This window comes from Anas acuta, chromosome 1 (genome assembly GCF_963932015.1).
Source record: "Anas acuta chromosome 1, bAnaAcu1.1, whole genome shotgun sequence".
In the NCBI taxonomy this organism is placed as follows: Eukaryota; Metazoa; Chordata; class Aves; order Anseriformes; family Anatidae; genus Anas; species Anas acuta.
In genome coordinates, this window is record NC_088979.1 from 54315671 (window position 1) to 54339406 (window position 23736).

The following is a 23736-nucleotide window of genomic DNA, read 5'->3' on the forward strand; positions in this document are numbered from 1 at the left end:
AAGCTGTGAGTTTGAAAATCAAATGCTTGTATAAATACGTGGACTAATTAGTCCATTAAATATACAGGTTGTAAATTCTTTGTGCTTTTTTAATCATGGCTTATTATTTGAGATACTAAAAATAACTATTCTGGACAGGCCCAGCAGCAATGCTTTTAAATGGATGTGCATGCTGGTATTTCTCTGCCTTTTAAACCCTTCTTGTGAGCAGAACGGGGCAGTGACACACCAGTGTGGCCTGGTGTTCAGGAAGAAGTTTCTCACCTGCACTGCCACACTTGTATGTGCCTAGATTCTTGTAGATTCTTGCTTGTTTTCTGAAACAAAAGACAATTGTTTTTTTCCTCCACTCGTATGCTTGGGCTGGGAAAAGCTGTGGATGTCCAGATCTCTAAATCAATCATAGAACTTATGGGGGGGCAGGGGGGGGGAATGTAAACTGGATGTGCTATATGTATAGTTAGAGAATTTCTTTTTAAATAACAGAATTTTTTAGGATATATTCTAAATTTGGTAATGTTTAGAATGTTGTATGTTCACTCCATTCTGTAGCTTGTTGAGAATATTAACTATTAAGAAATTAATATTGATGCTTGCTGAATGTCCCCCAAATCACTGTAAGTTTCTTATCTGGGCAGGCAGCATAGCTAAGTTTCATCCCGTTAGAACATATTACTTTTATATTAGGGAGGTATTTGGTGCTTAGGAATGAAACATATGCATTAAGATCCATTATTAGGATAAGGCACCATGTGGGAATGAAGTACCTTTGGTTTTCAACCCACTGTAAAATCACTGTAGTATTAAATGAATCACTAAGATAAGAAAAAAATTTGGCAGAGCTCATAAAGCAGTTATGTGCAGAGAATGATAAAGAGGTAGCCAAAAATGATAGCTTTTGTCTTGGTTTTGTGATTTAGTTTTAAAGGCTGTGTTTTCATTCTACTAACTAGAAAGTTGATAAATTGTTTTTTCACAACTAGAATCAGGTAGGTCTTAGGCAAAACCATCGCCTTCTGTTGTTTTTGCTGTATGTGATGCTGATTTAGGAGCAAGTCATGTCCTGTTCACCAGTTCTCTCCTCAGAAATTCAGCTTGGGTTCAGATTTCCCTCTTTGAGCTCAGTATTTAAGACAACAGCTTTTTATTGCTGCAGCTTTAATTTCTAGATAAAGTACCTAGCTTTGGCCCTAGTTTTTCCTCAGTCTCCAGGAAACGGCAAGTCATGGCATGCTCTGGCAGTAAACCAGGCTCAGTTGTTTCATCCTTAACTTCATTATAAACAAATAATCTATATACTGGCAATAGTTACATTTTGAGGGCCTGCTGGGTCAAGGTTGAAACTTCAATGCACAACCCTACATTAAAAAAAAAAATAAAGTGTGTGTAAAGCTGTACATACCAGCAACCATATTCATATTAAACATCAAGACTAAACAACTAGCAAGCTTTTGCAGTGTCTAGATATGATAGCTAATCAACTTCGGGTGACAGTGTGTTCTTAGCCTTACTTGCAAGCAGTAATTAACACTGATGCAAGTTTTTAGAACTTTGTAGCAATGGTGGCAGATTGTGGTTGATTTCCATCCTTCAGATATGTGTCAATACATCGTTTTCATGTGCACTTAATGAGCATCTGTGTCTGAAACTTCTGGGCTATAATACATTTTTCTTGAGGAAATTATATTCAATGACTAGTATCTATATATAATTCTGACACATGGGCATCATACTAGAGCCTTGATAGAGTTCATTAAAGACTTTTTAAAAAGATTAAAAACTTTTCATTCTCCTGGATTTGAGTGTTCTGAAAACTTCTTAGGAACTTTTTGCTGGTGCAATTTGATGTGTAGACTTGTCTATCTGCTACTAGAAGTCTTTTTCTGTAATGATTTCTGAAGGGAGAGGACTTCGAATTTAGGCTTTTTTGAGAATATATTTTAAGAAAACAACCTGAGTTTAAACTTATTTTTTCAGTTCCTCAAATGCTAGCAATGATGGTTGACTTAGAAGAAGATGAAGACTGGGCAAATGCAGATGAGCTTGAAGATGATGATTTTGACAGGTAATTGTGAAACTAGTTGTTTCAATATGCCTTCAAAGTTGCATAGCTTTTAAGTACAGGATGCAAATGACTGCAGTGCATTGCTTTTCCTTAATCAACTCTTGTAATTGTGTTCCCTCAGTCATGAGCAGAATATAAGACTGTTCAGACACTGGGGAGTAAAAATTTAAAAAGTAATAGGAATTGATAATTTGAACAGAAAATTGATGTAGCAGATTTGGAATAATCGCACCTGGTTTCAAGAACAGTTTATGTGTATATTATTTAGGTACTGTTTAGCAAGTAAATTATTTCAGTATTTTCTTATTGCCATAATTTCCATCTGTAAGTTGCATGTTGTCTTGCTTCCTGTTTTGCACTGTAGCATGTTGTCTTGCCTGCCGTTTTGCGCCGTTCTGACTTTTCAGATTTCTGTTGTTTCTGTCACTGATGTCAGTTACTCACTTCAGAATTCACTGCTCTGAACCCTTTAAATTGAGGCTTATCCTGAAATGTACTGGAACCAAAGCTGAAGGATACCAACCTTTTTAATCACCCTCAACCAATCTGTACATTTTCTAGATCTTGAAACGGTAGTGATAAAAAGGTGCCTTAGTTTGAAAGGACACTAGATTGCGTAGTGGAATTTCATGCTGGATTCTATCTAGCTCAAAAAAAATGTTTTTACTGTTTTAAATTTTGTGTCATAGCTAGCAGTAGCTTATCTCTTGTCTTAGGTAAGAAAGATCTGCTAAAAATGTCCGCTATTTCTAACTTGTTCATTCCTGCATGCTTTGTAGTTTGCTCCAACTTCTCCCTAGAATGACAGTGGTATGTATGTCTACAGCATCCTCTTGTGTCTGCCCTTGTCCAAATACAGGAAGAATGAAGCAGGAGAAAGCAGAAATATGTACAGTGAGATAATTGTCTCCATGCCTTTGTAATGACACTGATGTTCCTTTACCAGGCTAGATGCTTTTTGCAACATCTGACATTTCCTCCAAAGCTCAAATGTAATTAGTGTTTCCAAACAGTTTGTGACAGAACACTAAAATTTCATCTGCTCAAATGAGGAGAAAATCCTAAAGGAGGAGTAGTGAGGGGAAAATAACTTATATTGACATGTTTTTACTAGAGCCTCAATTATATCAATTATACAACTTGTCCTTCTCTGAAACAGCTTTCCAAACTTGCACAGTTGATGTATAGTAATTTTATATCTGATTCTGGAAATACTTACTGCCATCATCCAGATCTTTACCCCCCACTCTCATAAATTAACAATCTAATGGGAAATCTTCATAGGAAGATGAGCACTAGAAAAGATGTTGATTTACTACTGAACTGAGTAGCAACTTCTACTAGATACCAGGCATGCCAAGATGCTTGCAAAACTGATCCAAAGGAATTTATGGAAAAGATTGTTTAATCCTATACTTGAAATATTTTTTCTTTCCTCTGGACTATGGAATTGAAAGTGAACTGCCCTCCCCCACCTCCTCCCCTCTGACCCTTTTAGTTTGTTTCATTTCCTCAACTTTTCAAGTTTTGCCATGCAGTTAGAACTGTCAGACCACTGCATTCGGGTTTGTCAAGTATTTGTATCTTTATTCCCTTAAATTATAAGGGGAAATAGAATACTAGAAAATAAAGCTCAAAACCTTGTCAAATCTCTCAGGGTGTGGAAGTTTATTCAGATGGTCTGCTTTAGGCAGTTTAAGTGCTCTGAATCATCCCCTTGAGGCATGCCAATTTCTCTTTATTGTCAGCAGAGTAACTTCATTCTTCCCAGCCCAAGCTATGGATTCTAGTGTGAAATTCCTTCTCTTAACAAGTAGTGAGCAAAGATCTGGAAAAAAGTCAGGCTTAACAAATTTAGCCTAAAGGAGAAACTTAGCTCCTCTAGCCCTCAAAGTAACAGGAGTATTCAAGGCTTTGGTGCAAAACACTGGAAATCAGCTCTGTGGTGATCGTGTACTTAGTTTATTCTTTCAGCACATTCACTCATGTTATTATGCATTTCCCACCACTCAAGTTCATCTGTGTGGAGAGCTGTCAATGAGCATGATGTGCATGCAAACCTCTTCTCCTGCTGAGTCTTTCTAGCTATGTAAGACAGCTGGAATTTCTGTGCTGTCCAAGAAACTGGCTGATGATCATCAGGCCTTAGCCTACTTAGGGCGTGTTCAGATCTGACTAAGGGGGATGTGAGTCAGCCAACACCAAAGCATCAGGGAATATTTTAGCATTTCCAGGTTTTTTTGTTGCTCTGACTTCATGGAGCAGTGAAATTCTAAAGAAGGAAGACGCAAATCCAGCTTCCTCATTCCCTGGCAAAAGTTTTGCAAATTTTGCAGGGAAGTGTGTGGTCATTTTTATAAGATAACACTACTTCCTCATATTGAATATTACGAATTAATGGTTAAAGGAAAGAACTCAACATCATTTCAGATGAACGTAGCCAATAATTTCAGTGACTTTCCTCCAATCTAAACCTGTATGCCCATGCTCAGTTGACTGGCTGGTGACGCTTTTGTTTGAACATGACTAATCTGAAGAAAAACATGCAATTTTGTCAGTATCTTTGTGCAAACAGCTTTGTTCACAGCATGTGAGTTTCTAGACTGCTCATGGTTTGAAATGAGACTTGGGGATTCAAGCATGACAGTTTAAAGACCTCTATTTTTGACCCAGATGGATGATACTTGAAAGAAGAGGGAGATTCATCCTTTTCTGAACCATTGTTCAGTTTTTCCATCAGCATGGGTGTCCAGAAGGTACTGTAATAACCTGGAGTTATTACAGTGCTAGTCATACCCAGACTGTAACAGTAGTTAGCTGTGTCCTGGAAACTCTATTCACTTTTCCGTAGGGATTAATTCAGCTGGGTGGAACAAGTCACTTTACATGGGTAATGTTTGGCTCTTCTCAGTTCTGGAACTTGCTGCAAGTCAGAAATTCCTCACCTGGACTGGATGTTTTCTGCCTGAGTCATTGGCCAGGGGCTATGGTACTGTAGTACTGATAACTGCGGCCTTGATGGGAAGTTCTTTTGTATGCTAAAGCTTGAATTCTGCTCGTTCACTTGATTTATAGCAAGTCTGAACTGGTTTGTGTGTGTTCTGATGATTTACACAAAAAGATACTGGCCAGTATTTATTAATTCACTGTAAATATAATGTATAGATTTTTAGGTATTTGCAATATTGCAAAATTCAGCGCTAGGAAGGTCCAGATTTCTCTGCTAATAGACTTGTTCAGTGGGCTAAAAATAGTAAATGTTAAGTGGAGGATAAATACTTTGTGGCTGAAGCATCCGTTATGTATGTGCTTTTAGATTTGGGTATGCTTTATTTACTTACGGAGGCTCATGGATATCCACATGGCAAAAGTTCGAGACTAGAGCTGCCAGAAAATACACTTTCCTGCGCTGTTGTACTGTTTGTTTTACTGCAGATGTCAAACCTTTTGATATTTTTGTAACTTATTTAGCAATGCAGTTGCTGGTGAGAGTGCACTGGACAGGATGGCATGTGGCCTTGGAGGAAAGCTCGTTTTACCTATGATTAAAGAACATATTATGCAGATGCTTCAGAATCGTAAGTAACTGCAAGTTTTTACAGTCCCAGCCTTTTCGGGAACTTTAATACCACTCAAAAGTTCCTGTTTATCTAAGCAATGCATTTTATACACTTCTAATTTCAGCAGCAGAAGCTATAAATGCTATGAACTTGGAAATTTATTACTTTTCTTTAGACTGGGATTTGTTAAACTTATGTTCAGTGCATTAAAACTTCTTTTTCTGGATCCAGAACAGATGTCAAAACCAAAACATTACAGCTTTTTAACCTCAGTCTATAAATTCTTATTTTAGGGTATTCTCCCTCAATCAGTATACAGTGCCCCACTGTACACTGTAAATATCTTAAGTGTGCCTAAACTGCCACCTGTTGTTCTGTAGCTAGAAGTTTTTGTTTCTTTGGAAGTGTTGCATTTTAGTGAACTTCTAATACATTGCAGTCCGTAGATAAGAATGTGTTTCTGCGCCCTACCCCTTGGAATTTCATGCATCAAAATACACAAGTCTGCAATAGACAGGCTCTGCGTGCTTATGCCAATTTTCATATTTGTTTCATGAGGTGGTTACATAATGTTCTTATCAATTCCTTCGCATGCTTCTTTTCCTCTTACAAAGACCTGTAATGCTTGCTGAGGCAGTCGTTCAAAATAAATGTGTGTTTATTGCATATGCTTTCAATTGACCTGTGATTTGAGCCTTCAAAATAGAAGCTGATGTGAAGGTGATACTTCTGGATGCTTCTTCTGTAATTTAATGTAAAACCCAGCTTTAAAAGGAAATATCCTGTAGGATACAGGCTGTATGACTATTGAAGGTATCACCTGCGGAGTGTAGAAATTTATCCAATCTGTTCAGAATGGTTTTCCAGTAAGGGAAGTTTTATGTTGTGAACAGATTAGTGTGACTCTTCTAATGTTATTAGGCTGTTCTGACACGGGGGAAAAAAAGCTGGTTAGCTCATTTAATAAAAATGCAATCCCCAGATGTTAGTACTATTTACATGCTTGTATCTCCAGTTTAAAATTCATTTTTTTGGGTATAAATTTGGCCTGGATTAGATACTCAGATTTTTGTGCATCACTGGAAGCATGGATATGGAGAAGCAAAAAGTATTTAACAAAAATTTGATGCGTTAATTTCCCTTCTTACCTATTCTTCCCACCATCACTTTTTTTAATTCGTCTTTGGCGTGCTCTGTGGTTTCCAAAATGAATAATAAATATTTTTTCGATCTTCTGTAGCCGACTGGAAATACAGGCACGCTGGCTTGATGGCGCTCTCAGCCATTGGAGAAGGTTGCCACCAACAGATGGAGGGAATTTTAAATGAGATAGTAAATTTCGTTTTGCTGTTCCTTCAGGATCCCGTGAGTCTAATACTTAATTATTTCCAAACATTTTCATTTCTGCTCTTATGACTACTACTTAACCATTTGAGGGTAATATTTTTTCAGCATCCAAGAGTGAGATATGCTGCTTGCAATGCTATTGGACAAATGGCAACTGACTTTGCACCTGGCTTTCAAAAGAAATTTCACGAGAAGGCAAGTAGTAGAACAGTACCAAAAAAAGGTAAAATTTTGTCCCATCCAGAAACATGTTTTTCTAAAACTAAACATTTTCTTTTTCAGGTGATAGCAGCTCTTCTGCAAACCATGGAGGATCAAGGCAACCAGCGTGTTCAAGCCCATGCAGCTGCAGCACTCATAAACTTCACTGAAGACTGTCCCAAGTCACTGCTTATTCCGTATTTGGATAATCTCGTGAAACATCTTCATTCCACTATGGTGATAAAATTGCAAGAGGTATAATGCACTGAACAAACGTAATCGCTCACATATGTAGAATAGCTGAACTATGACATCTGATGTAAACCAGTAGGTAGATCTGCTGGTGTTACAAGCTGACAAGAATGGGATATGTACAAGAGCACGTTTTTAAGATTTTGCATGCTTTTTAAAGCACCTATTTTAATGAAATATAACACTTTATTCTTCCTCTCTTCAAGTTGATACAGAAAGGCACTAAGCTGGTTTTGGAGCAAGTTGTGACTTCAATCGCATCGGTTGCAGATACAGCAGAGGAGAAGTTCGTTCCCTACTATGACTTATTTATGACTTCTTTAAAGCACATTGTTGAGAATGCTGTTCAGAAGGAGCTAAGACTTTTACGAGGAAAAACTATTGAATGCATCAGCCTAATTGGTCTTGCTGTTGGGAAAGAAAAGGTAAGATCTTACCTATTGTATTAATGTATTTTAAAACAGCTGTGTTTTTTGTGATGTTTGCTTTGAATTGACGCGATTACTTGTTAAACGTACAATTATGTTGTTGCTGCTTTCCATGTTTGCATTCCTGTTTTATTCTGTGGTAATGGTCTTTCTGTTCAGATTCACAAATTCAGAAGTGGATCTTACAGAAATATATCAACTTAAGTTATTCTTGTTTTATTTGACAATGTTGAAAATGTGTTTTCTTTTTGTTTTAAGAGTCATACTGGAGCATCTCGTTTAAGTGGGCTCATAATAGTGGCGAAAATATATAGTTAAAAGGAAGCTCAGCATAAGAATTTATTTGTTTTTACAGGCAGATTCCTTGAAAAGTTTGGATGTGCTTGTAATAGAACTGTAGAAGTGGTAGTAGTAATTTGTCATGATGCTTGATATATTTGGCAGGGTTTTTTTTTGTGTTGATACACTGGTTAAAATGCATATCTGTAAAAGTGCCAATACAGTGAAGCTTAAGACTAGAATCACTTGGTGATGCTTCCAGGAAAAAAAGGTTTTTACTTGTATCTTCATTTCAGTCTATTTTAAGGTTTAGCATGTCTTGATAGTGTGTTGGTCATAAACACTCCCTTAAATTGTTTGGTGTTAAGATTCAGGCAAGTACCCTTTTAATTTGCCTTCAACACCACTTTTTCCCACATCTAGTTTATGCAAGATGCATCGGATGTAATGCAGCTGTTGCTGAAGACACAGACAGACTTCAGTGATCTAGAAGATGATGATCCACAGGTATGTTAAAATTCTCTTCTATAGTGCATATCTTGTGGTTTATATTTAGTGTTCTTTGCAATATGATATTCCTTAAAGGGGGAAAAAAAGTAGTTACAGCTTCAGGCTAACTGTTCATCACATCTTAGAAAACTTAATATTCACTGCCCTGAGAGGTCCTTAGAATCTTTCACAGAAGTGTGTATAGGATGTCAGACTCCCAGGGATTATATTTCGCGAGGAGACTTCAGCACGTGAGCAATCATTCCCTGTCTATTAGCTACTACTTTATTTGGCATTGTATGACTTACTCACTTCCTGCCACCTTCTTATGAATAGTTCCACAAGTTTCATTAGGCAGCTGTCCAAAAGAGCAAAGAACTATTTTGACTTGTGCAACTGCTAAAAAGAAATCCACTTAAACCACAGTATTACAGTCTTGTGCTCTGTTTGCTATCTTCAGGGATGAGGTTCAGCAGCATCATTTAAATTCAGGAAATTATTGGTTTCAGAGAGAAATTCTTTTGATGACAGTCATGATTGCCTTACCAGTACGGCATCTTGTACTGCCATATTTTAACATGTACAGCATCTATGATAAGAGATACTGTCAATGCGTTGTTATGAATATAGTCTTGGGGGAGAGTTCTTTTGAAGTTTAATTTTTACATGGCTTGCATATTGAATTTGTTTTTCTTCATCTTCTCTTTGAAATACATTTTATGCACTGCCAACATTCTCAAAAAAGAAGTCCTGTTGTATAATGTTCTTCTTTTATGATATCCTTTTAAATATGCATTAAAATAAAAAGTAGGACATGAAAATTCTGACTGTATTCTTTCTTACAGATCTCTTACATGATCTCAGCATGGGCCAGGATGTGTAAAATTCTTGGAAAGGAATTTCAGCAGTACCTTCCTGTTGTCATGGGACCTTTAATGAAGACTGCATCCATTAAACCTGAAGTAGCTCTCTTAGACAGTAAGTTTTAAGCTAATGCTTGACTTGAAAAACACTGAAAGAAATGTCATATTTTATGATTTTTTAATTACTTTTTTTAATAACAGCACAAGATATGGAGAATATGAGTGATGATGACGGTTGGGAATTTGTAAACTTAGGAGATCAGCAGAGTTTTGGAATTAAAACTGCAGGCCTTGAAGAAAAAGCAACCGCATGCCAGATGCTGGTGAGTAATAGGGTGGTCTTGGTGACCTGTGTATTCCTGGACAATCAAGTCTTGAAACCAAAATCTGTAACAAATATTCTCTATGGTATTGAATTAAAGAGTTTTTTTATTTTGGTGACAGTGAGTTTGGATTTCAGGCGTTAATCCTGTCTACTTGATTGAAGATATTTTAAGAGTTTAAGGTTGAATAGCAAGTGTTAGAATTTTTACAGAATTGAAGATGGTAAAGAATTGTACTTTTTTTTTTTTTTGCAAATACTGATGTTTCTGAATTGTTTTTATTAAAGCATGCTTTAAGAGTGAGAAATGATGTTGCTATTAGGGTTTCTTAAACTGCCACAGTTGAGGGGGTAAGTAAGTAGATTATTGCACGTTAAATTCCAATCTTTTAACTATCTTTCTTCCCATTCTGTAATTTAAAAATGTTAGTAAAGGTATTTTCCGTTAAAGGTGACACCTCAATATTTTATGTTTCAGGTTTGCTATGCAAAAGAGCTAAAGGAAGGGTTTGTGGAGTACACAGAACAAGTTGTGAAGCTGATGGTTCCCTTACTGAAGTTCTATTTCCACGATGATATCCTACTAATGAATTTGACTGTGAAAATGGAAACATAGTTTGGAAGAATCAGTCTTGGTTACTATTGCCTAGATTAATTGAAAGTGTTAGTGTTAGAATATTCTGTTGCTTTATAGCAGATTTGGGAGAGGGAATGTTGGTTTACATATGCCTTTAGGAAACAAATTTGAGCTATCCCCCTAGTTTCTTTCAAGTAAGCTTATCTGTAACTTTGAAAGCAAACAGTACAGAAAGTGTTCTTTGTGTCAACAAACTGAGGCAATTTGAATAGCTTTCCTGTTTGAAATAGGCTTGAAACAACATCTAAATAGCAAACAGTTTAATTTTTTTATAATCTTAATATGTATGTAATTAAGAAATTAAACGCATTAGGGTGTAATAAAAAATCAATTTCAAGTAGGAAACTAATGTCATTATGGTGAGTAGTGCTTGCATTCTAAGGCTTAATGTTGGCCTTGATCGTTTTATTTCCTTAATAATAAAACGTGTTCGAGTGGCAGCAGCAGAGTCGATGCCCCTCCTTCTTGAATGTGCTAGAGTTCGCGGGCCAGAGTACCTCACACAGATGTGGCACTTCATGTGTGATGCGCTCATCAAGGCAATTGGGACGGAACCAGATTCAGATGTTCTCTCAGAAATAATGCATTCTTTTGCAAAGGTAACTCTTTTCCTTACAAATTATGTGGCAATACTGTTGATAGCTTTTCAAGGTACATTTTTGCTCTGATTTTTCTAGCTGTACATTGGGATTTTGAATGTTTGGGCAGGGAGGAAAGGGGGGTTGGGATAAATAAGGTATTAACCTAAAATAAATACCAGGCTTGTTTATTTTAATCACAAACCACTTGAACAATGTGGGTGAAATGTGCAGTGATACTGTGCCTTATTTGATTAATTTGAGAATTGATCCCAGCATGAAAGCTCTACTAATGTTATTTCTGCTAATGATCACTTAGCATGCATTAATATTCTCTGCATGTTTTAGATTTCATTGAGACTGCTCAGGTACCTTAAATCTGAAAAACTGATTATTTTCTTTTACTAGTGCATTGAGGTAATGGGAGATGGATGCCTTAACAACGAACATTTTGAAGAACTTGGAGGAATATTAAAAGGAAAACTAGAAGAGCACTTTAAAAATCAAGAATTAAGACAGGGTAGGTCCACATACATTTCTGTTGATGTGGAGTCATAGTAGCTGTTCTTTAAAGCAGAATTTCTAATTTCTGAACACAAAAATGCTTAGTTGGGATTTCTTTAACTGGTGTATTTATACAAGGCAGTTGGACTTTGAAACAACAAAATCTACTGAATTACATGTGTAAGCTCTGGGAGGATGCAGATAGTGTAATTTGCAGAAATACTGTAGTAGATTAATCAAAACTTGATGGACAGATTACCTGAAGATGGAACTTGTCTGTGGTGTTATCACTTGTGTCTTTTCATCTGAAGACTTTGCAATTTTAAAGCAACAGTGGTGTCTTATTTCTATACACTTTCTTGTCCTTGTGAACAGGTTTCATGTTCTTCTACATGTTACTGGTCTGGGGCATATCAGTGTATTTGTTTTTCTGTGAAAGCTCTGTGAAGTTTCATAAAGACAGGAAATTCCTGTTGCATCTTCAGATAGTGTTTACTGTTTTCCAAATTTGTTTCCAAAGCTATTTTTCCTTTCACAGGCTTCTTAAGCATATGCAGCAATCTAATTGTTTAACGTATCTTTTCATTTAATTTAGTGAAAAGACAAGATGAAGACTATGATGAACAAGTTGAAGAGTCATTACAAGATGAAGTAAGTTGGTTTGGGAAGCTTTTCCCCTCATAAAGTACCAGGATGGAAATGCATTACACAGATAAGACATGCAATTCGGTTAAAGTTAACGTCTTCTCTCAGAATTATTTCTTCCTGGGGGAACGCACTGTTGTCATATTCCTTCAAGAAGTGGGTCATGCTGTGCGTGTGAGTTAGAAAGCACCAAAGGTTTCCTTGTCCAGTATACTGAAAGAAAAATTTCAGCATCTAGCTTCTCACTTCCTTCATCCTCTCAAGCAATTCTTCTCAGATAACTTTTTCTTAAGTAGTTTGCTGTCAAATGCTGTTGTGAGAATCCAAGGCCCTTATTTTCATTTGTGCCTAATTACCTAGATGGCTCTTAATCTTTGAGCTAGATCTCTGACACATGAGATCAGGAGCCTGTCTGAAAAAGGGATAGCCTTAAAATAGTATCACAGGAGGACAACAGAATGAACAGGTGGCATATTGTTTGCTTAGAGAATACCAAAATTATTTATCTGCTAAGATACGGAGTTGACTTCAGTTTGAAGTAGAGGTGACTCTAGAAAAGATACAATAGTTCTGTTAAATTATCATTAGTGTGGAGAGATTAATAAAGAGTAAGTCACCGCTGTGTATAATGAGACACAGGATACTCAAATTTAAGAAAATTTTTCCACGTGATGCATAATTAGATTGTGAAGCTTGACTATCTGAACTTACACTGTTTGCAGACTCTAGAATATACCCTAACAAATTGGGTACCTGTATGCAAATGCATTCTTAAATAATGCATCCTTGTGCCCTCTTCCTTTGGGAATTTTAGGCTTGCATTTAAAAGGATAGAATTCTGGCAACTGCATATTGCTTGGGATCAAAAACAACACAAAGCCCCCAGTGCAAGTCTTGAATCAAAAGCCTTTCCTGATGTTTTTTTTCCCCTTTTCGTATTTGTAGTGTTTAGTCTTTTTTTCTTAACTGTCACTCTGTAGCGATAAGGAGAGAAAATGCTAGCAAACAGAACCATTTCAGAGAAGCAGTATCCATACTCCGCAACAGAGTTGCAAGGCATTTTTAAAAATGCTTTAATTCATATTTGATCTTTTTTTAAAGATTGCAAGGAGGACTTGTCTGTGTTGCTTTGTGAAAGTAGGCGTAGGACCAGAATGTCACTTGCCATATGGACAGAATTAACACATAGTAATGAGCAACATTTGGATATACATCTTTAGTCCCAGAATATGTGTATGTAAGCACTTACCTTAAGGCAGCAGAAATATTAAGGGGTACATAAAGACAATGACAGAAGTCAAGAAAGATAGATACTGAGACAGTAATGTCATTCAAATACACAGATACAGCTCTGGCTTAGGCAGTAGCTATTTTTTTGATTTGATGTGGAGTAGGAGGAGGCATACCTTATGCAAACATAACTGTATCCCTATGCATCTGTTATTGGCTATTAGTAAAATAAATAATTTTTTAATTCCATACCAGGCCAGATGGATCTTGTGATGTGCTGAGCTACAGCAGTTTTTTCTCTATTTTCATTTGTGCATGTGTTCCAGAGTTACTGCTTAAATTATGCCTTGGCAATGCAGAAGTTGGCTAAACAGTGAGAGTTTAAATATCATGTTGTGGCAGGCTGCATGTTGCATGAGAAATAGTTATTAGTTTCTCACTAGGGACCAGAAACTACCTGTGTTCTGTTTTCCCTGCCCGTGAAAGGATAAACTGATTAAGGGAACCATGCGGAGTACAACAGAGCAAAGTCAAATGGTTTTCCCAGCACAAGCATGTCTAGGGTTACAGTCCTCACTTGCAAATATAATGTGAGTTGATAGCTGAATCTGTGCAATGAATGTGTACTTCACCAGTTTGATTCATTAATTAGGCAAGGTGAAAAATTAAGTTAAAGGATAAAAGAAGGTAAATACTCTTCATGTTTTTGCCACGTTCTAGCACAAAGGCAATAATCTGTTTACTTTTCAATAAAAGCTTTTCCAATATATGTAAGCTCCAGAAGAGGAAAAGGGTATTCCCTTTTCTGCAAAGAGAATCCACTGAAGCATTAGTCTTAAAACTTTTCTGTCCCTGAGAGAAACCTACGTGTCTTAGGTGATTGGATGCTCTTAAGTTAAATAGCAGTGCACTTTAACCTTAAAGCACTAGTTCAAGATACTGGATTTAAAAAGACTTTACAAAACCACATCATTAAACAGCTTTCTTCTATTAGTTTAGAGACCATAGGGTTTCATGTGATTTTCTGGTATTTTAAAGATCATTAGTCTCAATGTGAGTTGTATCCTTTTCCTATCAGGATGACAGTGACGTTTATATTTTGACTAAAGTATCCGACATTTTGCACTCAATATTCAGCAGTTATAAAGAGAAGGTGTTACCGTGGTTTGAAAGGCTACTTCCACTAATTGTCAACTTAATTGTAAGTACCTAATTGTCTTTTTTACTGTCTTTTTTGTCACTTGTTTGTTTCTCCTGAATGTGCAGTAGTAGGTATTCCATGCTGGCATCTCAGAACTTGGTAGATAGAATGTAGCAGTTGTTTTACAAAATAGAGGCATTTCAGGGTTTAGTCCAGGTCTAATATGAAGTCACACCATGCTTTTTTTTTAAAAAAAAAAAAAAAAAAAATGCCCTGCTACGATAGTTATAATCTCTGTGTTGCAAGATCTAGGATCTTTGACACAACTATTTTTAGAAGTTTGATTTTCCTGGGAATGTCTGATACTGTCTAAAAGGGATTTTAAGAAGGGAGACAAAAAAAAAAGCATGGCAGACTATTGGGAACAATTGAGAATGGAATAGGTAATGGAGCATGAAATACAGGTAAAGGATTTAGCATAAACTATTATTCCTTTAATTAGCTCAAGTGTTCACCTGGATTTTATTACGTTTACGATGCTGTTGCACCTACCACTATAGAAATTGATGTGTTTGTAGAATTAATATTAATCCAGGAAGAATTTAACAAAAATGCTAGACCACTGTTACTATAACACCGATTGTTTTGTTGATAGAATCATTGAATGTACAAAACTACTTATTTTAAGGTGGCTTCAATATTACCTGTTTTTGCTGCAGTGTCCGCAGAGGCCATGGCCGGATAGGCAGTGGGGGCTGTGCATTTTTGATGACATCGTGGAGCACTGCAGCCCCTCTTCCTTCAAGTACGCTGAATACTTCCTGAGGCCAATGCTACAGTCAATATGTGATAACAGCCCGGAGGTTAGGCAAGCAGCTGCCTACGGTGTTGGAGTTATGGCACAATTTGGTGGGGACAGCTATCGGCCTTTTTGCACAGGTACGTGCGTTCACTGAGGTCAGGACTGTTCTCATTTTGGAGTCTTGGTGGTGGTTTTTTGGTGGTATATTTTTTCAGCTGTTGAAGTTTCATTTTACTTGTCATTCATTAGACTTTACCTTGGCCAACTTTAAACCTTCTAACAACTTTGTTCCTTTTCTTTGTATTTGGACTAACAATTCTTGACTAAGCCCAGACCTTCACCTTTAGTTGGATGTTGAGATAAAATAACCTTTTTATTTTACAGCATACAGCATATTAGCAGGCATCTCAAAAGTATTTTAGATACAATTGTACATAAAAGAACTTTGTGACTTATTTTAATAGATGATGTGCTGTGATTAGAAAGTAAACTAAATCCATGGCATGAGAAGCTATCTACCCCATAGGTTTTACAGTCTTCTCTGAAAACATCATGTTTGTGAGCTCTTATATTAATCAGTAAAGAAATTAGGTTATAAATGTGGCGCTAGCATATTGTTTTGTAGCAGTATGTAAAAACTTGAGAGTTCAGAAAAAGCAGATTTCGATTTGGATATTTCTGACACTCAGATGAAAAAAGATAGGAATCTCTGGAACTTGTAAATGGCACAGGAGCTACTTTATGGTGAAACAAAGGATTAAAACAGAGTTAGTAAAGAACAAATAAGTAAGATTAAAGGGGGGAAAACTACAACAAATCAAGTAGCTAAGGGGGAAAAGAAATAAGTTTACGAGGTTACAATTTATGGGACTGTCAATATTGCTCCTATTTCTTGCTTCTAACCTTGTGAAGTTTAACAAGGGCAAGTGCAGGGTCTTGCTGCTATGGAGGAATAACCCCAAGCACCAGTACAGGCTGGGGGTGTCCTGCTGGAGAGCAGCTCTGCAGAGGGGGACCTGGGAATCCTGGTGGACAGCAGGCTGGCCATGAGTCAGCAATGTGCCCTTGTGGCCAAGAAGGTAACCTGGGGTGCGTTCGGAAGAGTGCCAGCCGCTCAAGGGAGGTGATCCTCCCCCTCTACTCAGCCGTAGTGAGGACACACCTGGAGTACTGTGTCCAGTTCTGGGCTCCCCGGTACTAGAGGGACACGGGGCTACTGGAGTGAGTCCAGAGGAGGGCTACAAAGATGATGAGAGGACTGGAGTACCTGTTGTTTGAGGACAGGCTGAGAGAACTGGGCCTCTTTAGCCTGGAAAAGAGAAGACTGAGGGAAGACCTCATCAATGTGTATAAATATCTGAGGGGAGGGTGTCAAAAGGATGGAGCCGGTCTCTTTTCAGTTGTGCCCAGTGACAGGATGAGAGGCAATGGGCACAAACTGAAGCGCAGGAGGTTCCAGCTGAATAGGAGGGGGCACTTCACTGAGAGGGTGACAAAGCACTGGAACAGGTAGCCCGGAGAGCTTGTGGGGTCTCATTCTCTGATCTTCAGATGTCACTTCTGACCTGGGCCACACTGTGATTCTTATGTTGGTAGAAGGATATAATCAGCTACTTTGTGTGAATACTGCATCAATCAAACACGTGTGTTTCTTCATATTAGTGGCCTCAAGACTTCTGCTGGAGTGAGATGACAGTGTAAATAGTCTTTACAAAAAACGATTATAGAAGATGTTCTTTTATAGTTAAAAGGTGGTGGGGTATTTTGGGGGGTTGTTTGGTTTGACTTTTTTTTTTTTAGGATTATCTACTGTAAAGTCTATGTGAGAATAGATCTGTTTCCTAGACAGGAAAAAAAAAGTCTTCTAAAAAAAAGTCTTCTAAATTGTAGGGAGAAGATGATGCTGATTTGGGTGCCTTGCTAATCTTATGGCTGCAAAGACACATACCTACACACAGTCATCCATTACTACAGAGCAGTGTGAGGAAATGCAGATGAGATTTAGCTCCAGTAGTCACGATAGCCTGAGGTGTAAAATGCAGATTCAGTTCGTCTGGACATTGCAGACTTCTGTGGAACAAGCTCTGCTTTACAGAGAAGTCCTGTTATCCTGCATTCAGTACACAGGCTCGTGGTTCTACTGACCAATGTTCCCCTGGGTCTGTAATAACCAACCCCATAAGAGTGTCCTCTTCTAGCTCTAGGATTGATCATATTTCTTCAGAGCTAATGAATTCTTAAATCAAATTCAGTAAGGGCAGTATACCAAAGTGTCACAGTGTATTACTTAACTGCCACGCTTACTGATGAAAATCAAGTAGTGTGAGATCTCACTCTTCAGTAATTGGAGTTATTTTGAAGCGTGCCTTCTGCACGATTCCACAACCTGTTTTCTGTGCTGGTATAGGATTTTACAGGTTTAGGATTGTATTTTTAGCCGAACACAGGGACAGCTCTTCCTGCTTTTAGGGTGCTTCTGAAGGCTGCATGGACGGAAGTAACTAAAAATGTGATGTGAATGCTCATTAGAAGTATGTATGTGGTTACCCACTATTTTAAATAAATTGTTATTAACCTTGTGAGAAAATGAGTATTCTTCTGTGAAGTCTGATTTTTGCGACCTAAACCATGCCAGGTGGATTCACCAGATGAGATCAGTTTTATGAGCTTTTCCCTGTGCACTTCTTTTTGGGAGTTATGGGGGGGGGGGATAGGGACATAATATATGTCTGTCCGTATATATATTTGTGTGTGTGTATGCACATGCAATAGGTGTACAGCAGGCAGGCACTGCAGTCCAAATTAAAGTGAATGTCACTGTTCTAGTGCTTTTCATCATCTATGTTTATAAAAGCTGTTAGATAACAAATGTCTGTTTAATCTGTCTTTTAACCATAAATTACAATGTCTTGTAGGTTGTGCAAGTACAGCTGAGAGACCGAAGGCTTTTTCTTTTGCTTTTGTAAAGCAAAGCAAGGGAAGAACCTAAAAGCAGGGGGTCATTGGCATGACTGGAGTAACAGGGCAGTAGTGGAGCATTGGGACAGCTGGATTTTGGTGCTTGGGTGACAAAAAAACACTACAACCTAGTTCATGCACCTTTTGTAATATATGCAGTTATCTTGTGGAATTTGTGATGTTGATGAAATATAACTTGATTGTGCATTTGTGCATTAAATTTTATTCTTTTGTTCATTTAACAATTAGAAGCGCTTCCTTTGCTGGTGAGAGTCATTCAGTCACCAGATGCCAAAACCAAAGAGAATGTCAACGCAACAGAGAACTGCATTTCAGCTGTAGGAAAGATAATGAAATTCAAGCCAGACTGTGTAAATGTTGAAGAAGTTCTGCCACACTGGTTATCATGGCTTCCGCTTCATGAAGATAAAGAAGAAGCTGTTCATACTTTCAATTATCTGTGTGACTTAATTGAGAGGTAAGGTGAACTCTTGACGTTAAGCAGAAAACAGCTTGTTTGCAGGTTGTTTGCATTCATGTTCTAAAACTGAGAAGCTGTCAGATTAACCTATGAACGCGTTAGAGAACATAATTTACAAAGTCGTAACCGAGCCTTCCAGTGTGTTATTACTGTTCTATAAACAGTCACTGTTCTCATCCTAACATGTCTTGAAAAAACTCCTGGCAGCTTTATATGTACATGAAGGGAGCATATCAGCTGGGAACTTCTTCAGAAAGTTTCAGGCAAACTCTTGATACTCTGCTTGTATCTCAGTGCTGCCCAGGTGTTTTTACTCAGGAACAGCATGCATGCACTTGCAGTCTTGTTTTCATAACCTTTTAAAATAGCTTTGCACCTTTTTGATGTTGAATATCAACAAAGTGTGAAGTAGAGAAACAATAGATAATTTCATGATGGAGCGTCTCCCTGAAGTGTGTAGTAATTTCAGTTACTGTTCAAAGCATCTTGTCCCAAAGCTTGTTCTTTAGATTTGTGCTTCCTCCTGCAGGTCAGGGATGGGGGGCAGGGATTTCTGGTGCAGGTGCAAGTTACACTTGGTAATTGTGTACAGGAATTACAGCTTCTGAATCATTATATAGTAGTCATGTTCTAGCTATTGGCTGATGCTAATTATTATGTCTTACTGGAAAAGTAGAAAGTAAGTCACTAAATAGGAAAGACTGTAGGAAAGCCGTGTTAATTATTACTGTGTATCTGTTGGTGCTTTATTAAGGTAATATCTGGAAATGGGTGATGCTAACTGATGGCTCTATACTGATAATACCTCGGTTGTATTGAGATAGCATAATACTGACGTGTGCACACATACAGAAATTGAGAGTTCTAGTACAAACACACTTCTCTTGTCCCCAGCTCTGTGCAGATGGCTCTGCCTTGTTACGTACTTCTGCATTCACAGCCCGTGTTCTAGCAGTGGTAGGTGGCAGGGCTGGAAGTGGAATGTGTTTTTCACCCAGATCTCTGCTTGCCAGCAGTCCTCTACTCCAGCACTTGGCTGGGAGAGAGGGTTCAGAACTGTTTACTTGTGCTGTCAGTGAGAGTGCTGGCAGAGCTGAAGTCACTGGTGCTCTCTGACACCAGTAATACAACCTCGTCCCACTTCCAGCACTGAGAGGGAAAGAAAGAGGCCCTTTTAGGCAGGGTATTTCTGTCGCATTACTTACAGTTCCATCTGCGTGGAACTCAACAGCTCCATAAAGTACAGAACTTCTTTCTGATAGTGTAGGCTGGTTAAAGAATCAGCTGGTTAAACATTAACAGGAGAGGGAACATTCTGTCTGCAGGCAACAAAGCTATGCCTACTTACTAAGCTGAATGAAACTGAAATGTAAACAAGCAGCTTAAGAATATGATATTTCAAAATGACTCAACCTACATTTGAAATGTTTACCGAACTTCTTTAGTTAAGCACTGATTTATTTGTAATATCTATTTTGATCATAACAGCAACAACCCGGTTGTCCTTGGTCCCAACAACTCCAACCTTCCCAGAATATTCAGTATAATTGCGGATGGTGAAATTCATGAAGCTATTAAACATGAAGATCCTTGTACCAAGCGATTGGCTAATGTTGTTCGCCAAGTGCAGGTAAACACTTGTTTGTTTCACACCTAAGAAAACATTTAGGATCTGCTTTTGTATCTAAGCAAACCATTAAATCAGTTTTGAGAGCCTTGTCTCCTTAGAGAGAGAATGATGCTTCAAGCAGTGATCATGGAGTGATCCTTGGACATTCCTAGAACCGTTACTGATAAAACTTGGTAACATTTACACTTGGAAAAGGAATCCAGCCTGTCTTTTTGTCTAAACTTCTCAGGTCCCTGTTAATTGGAAAAAACAAAGTCTTAAGATATGTGCAGCTAGATGGTTAACATGCTAGCCAATATTAGGTTTTTGGCTTTTTTTTTTTAATTTCCTTCTATGAGTCAGAAATTGAAGTCTGGAGAAGAATCTGCCTGTGTATCAGTGAACTCTACTGCAGAATTTGGTCTGCCACATGGTTCCTGTAAGGGTCCCCAGCGTCCTGTGGTGACTTACCAATAGAGCAGAGGCTTAGTAACTTTGTTAGAGAATGAGTGCAAACTACAAGTAATTTTACCGCTGCCCTCTTTAATCCAGCTTAACTATAGGCTTCTGTTCCATGCTTCCCTACGTTCAGGGAACCACCTCAAAGCTCACTTCATTTGTAATGTACTTCATGGAGTACTTAAGGTGCTGGGCGATGAGGATGTCATTGTTCACAGTATTCACACCGCACCTTTCTGCAGTGTTGTAGGTGATAGTGCAAATGGGACAGATCTGATCCAGGCCCAGGTGCCATCAGGTGGGCTGGCTTGACAGTTGCAGCACCTAATGATACAAAGTTGTGTGCCTGCCAAGCACATGGCCTACCAAATGCTGCTGGGATTTGGAGCAAATCATAAAGCTCATGGTATGGGTGGTTTTCTTGGTGGTAATCTTTTGTTTAAGAATTGTAGTTTATTTACTGTTACCTATCTTGTATCTCTCCACACAATAATTTGACTTCAGCAGAGCACTGTAAATGTTTATACCATGGTAGGAATTTGGAAGGCTGTATAGTTGCTAACAGTCTCCTAGAATCTGCGAAGCAGCAGCAAGCAGAAAAACGATTCTTCTCCAGTCATCTGAGTAAGCTGTTCCATTGCCAGCACCTGACATGAGTAACATTACAGTCATAGTTGGAATTAAATGTGAACTTTTTTCCTCGTGCTTAGGTGTTCTCATGCCAGAAATATTTCAGTGTAGTATCAATTTAAATTTCAGGAGTGCTGGAAGAGCACACTTAATTCTGCAGTGTTCCACTGTACACTGAGAGTATAAAATGCCTAATCTTATTTAAAACAAGCTAAACCTAAAAATAATAATAAAAAAAATAAATCATGAGGACTTTGTCTTCACAGAACACAAAAGAATTAGAATCCACTTTTATTTTTCTAAATGTGTGAGAACAGAACACTTATAATAGCTGAAAATATATCAAACTGATATTTTTAAAAGCTTGTTTTATTGTATTTTATTGTACTTAAAGATCACTGCTATCACTGCAAAGGACAATCTGCTGACCTAAAGCCAATCACATGCAATATTTTCTTTCCTGTTATTGTTGTTCTAAGCCAAGGTACAAGTTGTTTCAGCTGCTTTTGATAACCCAAACCTTTTTTTCAAACCTTTTTTAGTTTTCAGGATTTTCTGGTACCATTAGCACCAGCCCCTACTGCTGGTGACTTTAAAAGCTTAGCCTCTCAGCAGAGGACTCGGGTAGCACATGAGGTATTCTGAGACAAAGGAGCGTGTGGGTTTACGTTTACCTGGATAAATGGTGTATACATTCTCTGTGGGAGGCAATTTGCTCTTCTTCTCACTAAACAGTAATCCAGTGTGTCTGCAGCAGAATTTTACACATACACACACAGTCATGCTATAATCACACTGCTCAGTTTCTCTCAAGGCATTATTGATGCACCAGTACCTAAAAGATAATCTCGTATTTAAGAACGATTCAGTTTTGCCTGAACATTGATCTTTTAACTTGAGTGCAAGGCAGAGCAAATGGTTAGAATGAAGAGTCAATTTGTAATTTGACCCAGGTAGTTGCAGGGAGTTCCCAGGAGTTTCAAATCAATTACTCCTGGTGCTACTTAACCACAACTTGCCTCTATTGAGCATGTCACAGCATCTCTAATTGAACCTGTGTATAAAGTGAAGATTTCAGTCTGTCCTTTGGCATATATGTACATTACAGGGATAAGCCCGGTGAATGTTGAGCTTTCTAAGCATGTGAAAGCTTAGTGTGCTTTAGAAGCTTGTCAGCCTTCGTAAACACAACTTCTCTTCTTTCTTTTTTTCCCTAGACATCTGGAGGACTGTGGACAGAATGCATATCACAGCTCAATGCAGATCAACAGGCAGCCATACAGGAGCTCCTGAACTCTGCTTGAAGGGCCTTAATTATCATCTGCAAGAAAACTAACTCCAAATAAATGTTTACCCTATTGTTTAGGTTTCTTTTGTTTCTTTTTTTTGAGTAAAACAGAACTGTAGTGCGTGTAGGCCATACTTCTGCAACCTACAGGCAGTGGCAGCAGGAAGAAGCATTCTTTCCGAACGGTGTTTAAATCGGTTTCTATCCCACAACACTGAAGAAGTTTCCTGTAAACCCTACAATAGCACTGAAGAGTATTTTTCTAACGGTATTAGCCATCCATATGATGGTGAAAGGGAAACAAGTTGAATTTTCTCATTAGACATAATGAATTAAGAAACAGCTTTAAGACCTTGTATTCAGCAGTAGATGTACGTTATAACAGATAAACATTTCTCTACATCTAGTGTTAATTGTATTAATTGGAGTGTGAGTCTTTGTAGGGTAGAAAGTGCCCTTCTGCCCAACAAGTTAGTAGATCAAAAGATGAAAAACCGAAGACACAAACATCGAGCATGAAGACCTCATTGATCGCACTTTCAGATTCCCAAAAAACAACTTGTACAGTGACTCAATGAGGAAAGCTGTTCAGCTTCCAGCCCTTGAATGTGAAGTCTCTTTGGCATGTCTGACAGTATCTCATTCACTCCTCAATAAATGACATTGAAACACAAGAAGCTTGTGTAGAAGTCCAGTGATGTGTGGTTCTTTTAATTTCCTCTTGTGAAAAGATGCAAGTGACAAACTATACAAGTCATGATTTTATATTGGAAACTTTGTATATTGTTGCCTATTACAGACTTTATGCATTTTTTGTTTCTTGACTTTTTAACAAATTTTTCACCCACGTGTGTAGAATGGAAACTTAACTGCATTCCTTTTATGACAGTAACCTTACATATCTTAATGTTTATCATGTTCAGATGCGATTGCATTTCATAACTTATAAAATGTAGCGTTGTTCCAGC

The 23736-nt window shown here is 37.9% G+C and overlaps 1 protein-coding gene across 1 annotated transcript in view; it reads left to right on the forward strand.

The window, feature by feature from the left end:
* Positions 1 to 23462, forward strand: part of IPO5 (importin 5) — a 39978-nt gene extending 16516 nt beyond the window's left edge. The window contains exons 9-26 of the mRNA XM_068677353.1: positions 1978 to 2065; positions 5537 to 5643; positions 6866 to 6990; positions 7078 to 7167; positions 7255 to 7428; positions 7632 to 7850; positions 8556 to 8639; positions 9467 to 9599; positions 9686 to 9807; positions 10285 to 10381; positions 10870 to 11042; positions 11430 to 11541; positions 12121 to 12176; positions 14479 to 14601; positions 15261 to 15480; positions 18551 to 18779; positions 20271 to 20412; positions 22698 to 23462. Of these exons, the coding sequence (XP_068533454.1) occupies positions 1978 to 2065; positions 5537 to 5643; positions 6866 to 6990; positions 7078 to 7167; positions 7255 to 7428; positions 7632 to 7850; positions 8556 to 8639; positions 9467 to 9599; positions 9686 to 9807; positions 10285 to 10381; positions 10870 to 11042; positions 11430 to 11541; positions 12121 to 12176; positions 14479 to 14601; positions 15261 to 15480; positions 18551 to 18779; positions 20271 to 20412; positions 22698 to 22784 (2381 nt within the window). The 3' untranslated portion in view covers positions 22785 to 23462. The remainder of the gene's footprint in view (positions 1 to 1977; positions 2066 to 5536; positions 5644 to 6865; positions 6991 to 7077; positions 7168 to 7254; positions 7429 to 7631; positions 7851 to 8555; positions 8640 to 9466; positions 9600 to 9685; positions 9808 to 10284; positions 10382 to 10869; positions 11043 to 11429; positions 11542 to 12120; positions 12177 to 14478; positions 14602 to 15260; positions 15481 to 18550; positions 18780 to 20270; positions 20413 to 22697) is intronic.
* Positions 23463 to 23736: the final 274 nt, after the last annotated feature.